The sequence below is a fragment of the Limulus polyphemus genome, unplaced genomic scaffold (assembly GCF_000517525.1).
Source record: "Limulus polyphemus unplaced genomic scaffold, Limulus_polyphemus-2.1.2 Scaffold818, whole genome shotgun sequence".
Lineage (NCBI taxonomy): Eukaryota > Metazoa > Arthropoda > Merostomata > Xiphosura > Limulidae > Limulus > Limulus polyphemus.
This window is the reverse complement of record NW_013666428.1, coordinates 388,226-397,784: the sequence shown is the minus strand read 5'-3', so window position 1 is coordinate 397,784 and position 9,559 is coordinate 388,226. Positions and strand designations below refer to the sequence as shown.

At 34.0% G+C, this 9,559-nt stretch overlaps 1 protein-coding gene across 1 annotated transcript in view; it reads right to left on the bottom strand.

Annotated features, from left to right (window-relative positions):
- Window positions 1–9,559, bottom strand: part of LOC111086068 — a 46,524-nt gene that overhangs the window by 11,534 nt on the left and 25,431 nt on the right. The window contains exons 6-7 of the mRNA XM_022387476.1: window positions 3,937–4,134; window positions 1,175–1,375 (exon numbers count right to left, since the gene is read on the bottom strand). Of these exons, the coding sequence (XP_022243184.1) occupies window positions 1,175–1,375; window positions 3,937–4,134 (399 nt within the window). The remainder of the gene's footprint in view (window positions 1–1,174; window positions 1,376–3,936; window positions 4,135–9,559) is intronic.

Here is a 9,559-nt window from a genome sequence, read left to right as displayed (position 1 = left end):
AATTTTCGAAGATATTCGTCCACTAGTTTTATTGTTGGAATGAAATATAGCAAGACTTACGTTGCTTACTAAGAAAGTTAGTAGCTGGTAGTCATGGGTTAACATGTGAGTGGGGTCTGCCAAACATACCCACTGTAACGAAACTTTCTCTTCTGTACTGATCTTATCATTGAAACTGACAATGTCAAGTTCTCACAAAAATATTCTCCCCCGATTTCTTAATTTTCCCCTGAATAACATCAAACATTTAGATGTTATACAAGAATAACACTGCTGCTAAGCAACTAGAATACTTAATGATACAACTACATCACCTTGCCCAGTTTGAGACATCAGTTATAACTGTATTTAGTGGATTGGTGTACCAAATTAAGGCAAACATGAAATTAAATTAAATACATTCGTCCCATCTTTAGAAACTGTCAGTTGACACTTTTATTTCACATACCAGTAAGTGTTAATTGAATCAATCTGTAGATTAGTTGTTACATATTATTTTGTAAAATTACTTATACATGGAAGTTTATGCTTGATAAAGAATTTGGTGTTTCATTTCTTGGCAGTGGTAAATCAAATTATTAAAACTAAGTGTAATTCTAATATGTAATTCTGCCAAAGCTTGAATTAAGCAAGGATAATATGAAACTAATTACACATCTAATATGTGTCTTTATCCTTCCTTTAAGCTCATCTACTTGCATTCATTTAAGTAAATACAAATGTATCATAGGCCTACTGCAGTGATTTTTTGAAATGGAAGATATTTCAAAGTAATGCAGTAACAAGATATTTTTTTTGTATCAAAGTATACTGAATAACAAGATAAAAATATTGATACAAGCAAAATAAGGTAAAAATATACGTCACCATTATAATATCAATTTCAATAACCAGTTCTCATCATAGTATTTATCTATGAGTATAGTGTCAATTCTACCTCAACAAGTACAAAGCTACTGTACAGATTTTCAAATACATCTCATATTCTGGCTGTGTGTATGAAGATGTATGATATGCTAAAGAGGTTAACAAGAAAGGGCAGCTCAGCTTTAAATATGCATATAGAAGTATGATGAGCATTTAATAAATTATGTCACTGTACATATCTGTTCTCTGTCATGGTAATTTTTTTTTGTAAAATATTTTATATCTGAATAATACATTTAGAACTTACCAAACAGTTTTAAAACAAACACAACTTTTATTTCATTCACAGATTCTTTGTTTTCTTCAAGACATTGGGATCTTACACTCCATTGTTGTAAAACAGGCCAGAGAAGCTCACGGATTAAAACGTTGTTGGTCCACTCCCATCCTTCCCTTCTTGCCAGCAATTCTACAGCTTTGCTTAGTTCAAACACTTTACTGGAAGAAACTACAAACAGAATTCCAAATTAATCTATTCTCTAGAAAGACAAACAGTTGACAATTTCAAAAGTCAAGTACAATCTGCTCATAACTTTATTATTGGGTTTTTCATTTAAACTTTGAAGAATATTCTACAAAATAATCTGTAAGAATAACAACTTGTTCAATAATGCCATTCTTTGTTTCACTCCACATATCTATTAACTCCTTAAACCCAAACAGACACTTCCAGTGTTTGGCTGAAAATCCTGATTTACCTATTGGACGGTGACAGCATCCAATAACATTTATGTTTCTTTGGCTGAAAACTAATCCAAACCATGTTATTACCCACATATTAATAAAAAAAATTGAAATTTGATAAGGTATGGTGATAATTATTAAGAAATTATGAAAATAATTCCAGTAGAATGTGCAAAAAATTACAGGTTTAAAGAGTTAAGTTTCAAGAAGATTCTAAAACAAACTGAAATAATTACAATTACTCTGAACAAGATAACTGAAAATAACTTTGTATCTATAAATATTCTGGTCATTGCAAAGCAAAATTACTGTTATGATATCAATCATTCTTCGCCAGTTGATTGTTAAGCAAACCAGGCATTATGATCAGTCATGTCTTTTAAAATGTGAATACTTACTATTCAATATATTCTATATATAGTATTCTCACACACTCTTGTCTCAATTGTCACTTTAAGGTGAGTTTAATGTGTCCCATAAAGCATGGCTAGACCATAACGAGACACTTGGACATTTCACTCATTTTGAGGATCATAAGACATGAGGAAGCTATTTTAAATTATCCACAAGTTTTTCAAAGTGTCATTAGTAGAAAGTAGAACTACTTCAAACTTAATGTAGCAGTTACCTGGAAACTTGGACAAGACAGACTATTATCTACAACACAAGCAAATCACTGCCACGTATTAATTTTAGTCTGCAATGATTACTGGGTACCTTCATTGAAACTGAATCAGACATATGAACATGCAATTAGTTGCTTTGTCAGTGTACAGATAGTTCCAAACAGATTTTACAAAGCTGCCTTGTAAGCTAAATTCACAATAAGATGCATCCCACTCAGAGCAAGGCACAAACAGCTTGCTTACAGTGATACCAAAACATATCTAGGGGATCAAGAACAAGTGAAGCAGTATTTTGTTTATAGATGAGTTGCACTTCAGTCTGCAACCAGGTAGCAAACATATGCTTATCTGGAGAAAATATGGAACAACTCTATTCATACAGGAATGCAACCAATTTAATGATGATAGGAGTATCTGTCCATCACATTTGAAAAATGCATGAGGGATGTAAACAGCCATCACCAAATGGTCCATGAGGGTTGTACGTGATTAATTTCTATTAACTGAATCGTACTGTTTTTCTATCAACACAGCAATTTTGCTGGCTGAAATGAGACATGTTCACAGTATGCCACTGAACTATGATGACTTCCGATCAATATGGCAGCCCTATGATCTCATTTAATGCAGAAAGTAGTTCATCAAGTGCAATTTAGGTCATGATTAAATTTGCTAGTCTGAAGTTGCTAATAATTAATATCCTATTTTGTAATTTAAACATTAAGACACTGACTTCGTTTCTCAGTTACAAATATTTGATGCCTATATAAAATAAAATAGTTCAAAAATGTTGTATTTCTGTGTATGTAACATTGCTAGTACAAGCCAATTAAAATAAAAATATTGGAGATTTAGCAGCTAACAGGGTCACATGAAGTTATCTGTGAGTTATGTGTGTTTTATTATATCAAAGCCACATCGGCCAATCTGCTGTGTCCACCGAGGGGAATTGAATCCAGTGGGAGAAAGTTTGAAAACAGTTTACAAGATAACCAGAAATAATTTCAACTGGTTCTTTAATTTAATTTTTTGGTCAGTTCATGCAAGTTGAAAAACAAACTATAAGATGACATGAAGAAATATAATTAGTTCAATAACCTATATTTTAGTTAATTCACACAAATTTTACATATACTCTAATTTAACCTGAACCTACAGTCCTGGTCATTTCAAGTAGATTTGAAGAAGATCCTGTATAACATATAAACTAAAGTGTGGTTAGTAATTACAGTCCTCGTCATTTCATGCAGATTTGAAGAAGATTGTGCAAGATTAAAATAAAAGTGTGGTCAGAAACTACAGTCCTGGTTATGTCATCAAGAGTTAAGAAAGGTTTTAGAATTAAAACTAAAATGTGGTCAGTAACTACATTCAATGATTACTTCTTCCAGATTTGAAGATTCTAAAAGATACATGTAAGCATGATCAGTCACAACAGTGCTTTTCACTTTATACAAATTTTGATTAAAAAAAAGAATAGATAGATAGATAGAGAGAGAGAGGAATTCATTTAGCTACAGTCCTGGTCACTTGCAGAGTTAAGGAAGGTTCTACATGCTACTTAAATATAAATAAGAATAGTGATGTGGCATGCAATACTTTCAAATTCATTACATGCTTTTATTTATATTCAGCATCATTTATTATAAAAACAATTGTATTTAAAGTAAAAATGTCCAATGAATAGCCACATTCCTACCTGTGTTCTGATGTTTTTGTTCACAAATGTCTTTCAATATATGTTTAGCTAAACTTGTAGCATCCAAATAGTTCACTTTCAAATTGCACAGTTTTTCCAACACATCAGAAACTTGTTTATGGAGGGTTTGGTTTAACTTGGAAGGTTTACAAAGAATCAGGTACCCAAAAACTTCTCTCAAAGTGGATGATTCACCTTCTAAAGCACAAAAAAGTAACAAATATAGTATATTTGATACCCAATTTTTACCTTTTTACAACTAAAATGATTTTCAAACAGGAACTTACCTTTGAAATATGAAAAGTCTTTAATTTTTGAGTTTGAACTCATGCTGTCAACAACCACATGAGCATGCATCAACTTATTCAGAGTTCTCCACTCTCCTACCTTCCTTGACTCGAGACTTACTGTGCCCGTGACAGAAGACATATAATTTCTTTCCTGCCAAAATCCATATTTTCATAGTTGCAATTGTGATGGAAAACCACATATCTCCTGGTTGTGGGGAGGTGGGTGAGAATGTATTTCAGAGGTAAACACCTGTTCAAAATTAATTTTAATTCTAAAAATGTGAAATTAAAAACAAGTAGATATATCTCAAAAAGGTGTCCAGGAACACCGTGATAAACAAGATGGATTGATTGTGCAAACCAATTTATTAATATAACTGGTGAACGACCTAAGGAGAATGATTTGTCATAACATATAAATAATTTTTTCTAGACTACTTCCCCCATGTTCAGTATGTTTGAGATAACAACAAATAGCCCTGACAGGATATAAAAATGTTCCTCCAAACAAGAATCAAGATCAGTCAGGGCAGGTAACACAACAGGTGAGAAACAACATGTATGTAAAAAGGCTCAATCTGGGTATGAGGCCTTGCTGGAGAATTATGCACATGAAGCATCAAAGGAATAGATATCAGAGTATCTTCTGTTCAATGCAAATAATAACAGAAAATATGATCTGAGGAAAAGATGAGAAAGAAAACAAATTGCTACAGGTTCAAAAGTGGGAGAAGCCAAGAAATACAAGACTAAACCTAAGACCAATTTACTTTAGGACAATGTGTAGGAACTTGGGGTTGTGAAGATAAATGGCTTGGAAAAAAAAAAAAGATTGATGGCTTCCATTTCATCTAAAGATGACAAACAAGAGAACTCCATAGCCAATTATGGAAGAAGCTGATAAGATATAATCATGAAACAAATACATAAGAACAAAAAATAACTTGTTGAGGAATGGAGATAAACAGATATACCATTTATTGCACCAACTTTAGAAAGTAACCAAGGAAAAAGAATTTGCAACAATTGGATAACAGACAAGCCACCCAGGAAGACAATTCCCCTTCTCTGACAAAGAATTCAGCTACCAACCAACCAAAATGCCACAGAAGACAGATGTTGTTGTTGTGAAAAAACAATGGACATTCAAAAATGTTGAAGATGTTTCCATGGTGGTAATGCAACTGATTCCCCTGAAAAAAATCAATGTAACAGGGAAAAACTATTGTTGAACTGGCCAGAGTGGAGTAATAAGGAGAGCTCTGAGTAACTGATCTTGCCAAGTACATGAGGAAGAAGGCAGAGAAAAGAGTAGGCATAAAGGAAGAAGTTCTTCCAAGACTGACTCAAGGTGTCCACTGTCAGAAACTATGGATCTGGATATTAATAGAGTGAAAAAAAGATGGCTGACTAATATAGAAATGGTAACAATCATTGGACAACCAGCCTTTTGAAAAGCCAAAGGGTGGAAGATAAAATCCATGGAGAAAGAGATTCTGCAAAAATATGTATCTTGCTAGGAACATGACAGGTTTAAAGGGAAAGAAGATTAAAATAAAGTCAAGGAATAACTTAAATTCCAGGAAAGCAAAGGCTGCAAAAATGAGTACCACTGTAACTGTTAATGTAAGCTACAACTGTAGAATTGTTGTGTGACCTTGCACAAAAACGATGGTGTTAAAGGGGCAAGAACACAAGACAAACATTCTAAACAGCTCAACTTTCTACCATTTTGAAGTGAGCTGTTGCTTCCTCATGAGTATAAGAGCCAGATTGAAGCCAATTCTTCAACAGAACATTTCAGCCAAGAGAGAGGGATCTGTTACAAGATGAAAGTCTATAGTATAAGGAAGAAAAGGAGATACAGTGGTATAACACTTGGTTAAACAAAAATATAGAAACACAAGAGTGATGGAAGAAATAGGAATAGGAAAGCTGCATAACAATGGTCATAAATCCAACATCAGTGAGAAGCATAAAACCAGTGCACACAAAACAGAAAGGATGTCTTTGGCAGTAGGTGTTGAAGACATAAAAAGAGTACATACAAAAGGCTCTCAGGTTTACAAATTCCATAAGAGCTGGATGAAAAATACCTGCAATATGCTGATCCAAAACTTCATATCTACCAAATACTGCATTGGTACTAAAATGGGAATCTGAGTTATGGATGATCCACCCAAGAGATGTAGCCACCTGGATGGTCAACCGAGTATGTTTAAGCCATTCATACATGTAAAAACTAAAAATTAGAAACCAGACTAAACTACAGAAAATTTATGGAGTTTAATAAAAGAGCAGTGAACTTATAAACAATGCCCTCAATGGAAAAAGAAGAAATGATAGGATAATAGATGCAGAGAAACATGAAGAAAAGTATCCTGTAAATCCACCATCATCATTCAATAGCCATAACAAAAAACTTTCACAACAATTTCATGTTTCTCATTTTAAAATGATGTTTCTTCATGAAAAGAAAAGTTGAGACATGTCTATGACAAGTCTCCAAGCTTCTGATATATTTGGAGCCCCAAAGAGATGGGAGTAAAAAACTGGAGAAAATTGATAAATGATTTTGAATCAGTCAAACTAAAGGATTCCATAGATGAACCAATGATGTGATATATAGCCCAGAACAAAAGAGTCATTGAGTGGATCAAGAACACTCACATCACTTATTACAACTTTTCACCATTTTGTAGTATCAAAAGAAACAAATAGAAGTAGCTAACATTGACTGAGAAGTAGATGAGGGAGGCAAGGTAGGAAGATGAAGACACTTGTTGGTGGTCTCAAAAGGAATGACTTCCAGTGGTAAGACAAAATGTTAAGACTCTAATCAGCATGCTTCTCCAAAACTAGGGAGATTAGTGAAAGTGATATTCTGAAAAGGCCAATGATGCAGAGAAGCTTTGTCAAGGTCAGCTGAAAAGTTGGGAGGGAGGAAATACCTTGTAGCAAAACAAGATATGCAAAAATGTCAAAGGAACATTAAAAGACATGGTAAGAGAAACTACATAAGTTAAAATCACAGCTTAGGAAGACTCTGAGGTAAAATTTTGATCCTGATGAAAAGAATAAGGGGAATGAGAAGAACTGATAACTAATAATTACTCTTAAACAGAAGTCTCAAAATGAGACAAAATAAAATATGAAAGGCAGATTAACTGAAAACGGGTCAAAGTAGACAAAAGCGAATCTTCCAATATAACATTAGCACACACTGGCATAACAGAAATCACAAGATTTAAAATAGAACAAAGCTGAGAAAAAGAGAAATGAGACCAGCAGAAGCTTTTTCAGAATTAGGGCTAGCTGAAAAGATGAACAAGCCTGAGTGAAATATCTTTTTATATTATTTTTTATCACTAGCATAAAAAAATGGCAAATATTTCACAACTGAGCATCCACATAAGCATAAAGCCCACCAGGGACAGCAATAAACGATATGGAATTAAATGCCTGAATATACAGACCGACAAGAGCTAACAATACAGGCATTGAAAATTCATGTACACTAGAAGCAAACTATGTAAGACCTCAAGAGAAGATCCAAAAATTCAGATAATGGTAGAGACATTTACATCAGTAGTCACTGTTAACTATGGAATACATAGTGATTGAAGTCAACAGCACAACTGTCAACATGAAATCTCTACTACAGTGGGAAAGCAGAGTTTATACACCTTCTCCTGATGTGGTCATAAGAAATGTGGGAGAGTGGAGAACTCCGAGTAGGTTGATTAATGTCAAGTACACTCAGATCTTTAGTCATATGGTTTCTGAGAGCAACTCAACAAGGAAAGGTTTTTTTCATATTTCAGAAGTCAGTCTGCCTGTTTTGATTTTATTTTCTAGGAATACATCACATCAACAAAAATAAAACACAAATATATAAATAGATAAAATATTAACATTGGGATTTTCTCCTCCTTTTTAAAAACCAATATAAAAAATAAGCTATTATAAAAAAACATCTTCTGTCTTATCTTTATCATATTACAAGGTATACATATTAAAAACCTGTATCTTAGATAATAACTCGCTATAAAAAAAAACAGCTTCTCACATCATTATGTTATTCTAAGTCTTATAAAAAAATCTTTCATCTCACAAAAATTTATTCATATTTTTATACACATCCTTTTTAAAACCAGAATGTGATTTAGTATTGTTTATTTTTGTTTTAATACTTTTGTATGTAAGGACTATCTGTGCAGATAAGACTAAAGGAAAGACAGCTACTCAACAGCTTCCACTGCCAACTCTTGGGCTACTCTTATGTCTAAGTAGTGAGATTTGGGTCCCACTTTTAAATAGCACCCATAGCCTAAAAGTGCCATGACTGGCCCAAACTTTACAATATCCTTAGCTGAAAATGTATATGAGATACTCACCTCTACGCACAACAAACAGCTATTACCTTGTACACTGCTGTGAAAATTTTTGCACATGCCACAAGCCTTGAGCATTTATACATATTGCACAAGTCTACAATGTGATCATCATTAGACTACAGCCCTCCACAATTTGAAGAGTGACATATTCTTCATGTGCATAAGTACAAATAATTGAACAAAGGCTCATTCTTGAAGAGGCAAAACAAATATTTGAAAGTGGGGAGGAAGAGTGTAAGATTTTGCATAGAGGTGGGTACCTGTTTGAAATGCTACTCACTTACCTGCACATGAATGGCTAGAATCCCACAATAAAGACAATAGAGGAGCTGGTGCAGATAAATAAATCACAAAGATGAGTTCCTTTCTGAAAACATAGTGTCAGAAAGGGAAAATGAGCACTGAGGGAGGAGGCTATTCAGGCATCACTCAGTAGGAAACTGCATCCACCTCAAGCAAGAAACACTTTTTGCTCAAAAGAGGTGGCAGAGCAAAAAATATTGTTAAAAAAAAAGCTTTTGCTTGATGCTAAAGTGTCATATAGGTGGGCAGAATGTAAGATTGCTCATCTTGCCATTACCTCACTGGTGGTCAGCTGAGCATAAATGTGTATGTGACTAAGGCAGTAAGCCAGGCTGTTCCATATTGAGAAATATTTAAATGAGATACTTACCAAAATAATAAGGTGCACAGAGAAACATCCCACACCTGCCTCCCAATGAGAACACGTGACCCATCTGGCTGAACTAATCACCAGGAATGGCTTGGTTCATAAAGTAGTAGGGTGGACTGTACTACACTTCCAGCTAATACCCCAGCCCAAATTCCCATTGAGAATGCATTCATTTAGTCTTGTACCAGAGGCTTGGGACCGAGGAAGAAAGGGTTCTCCCTTAATCACTAGAAGGAAACAGGAAGAAGGAATTTGTGTGTGTG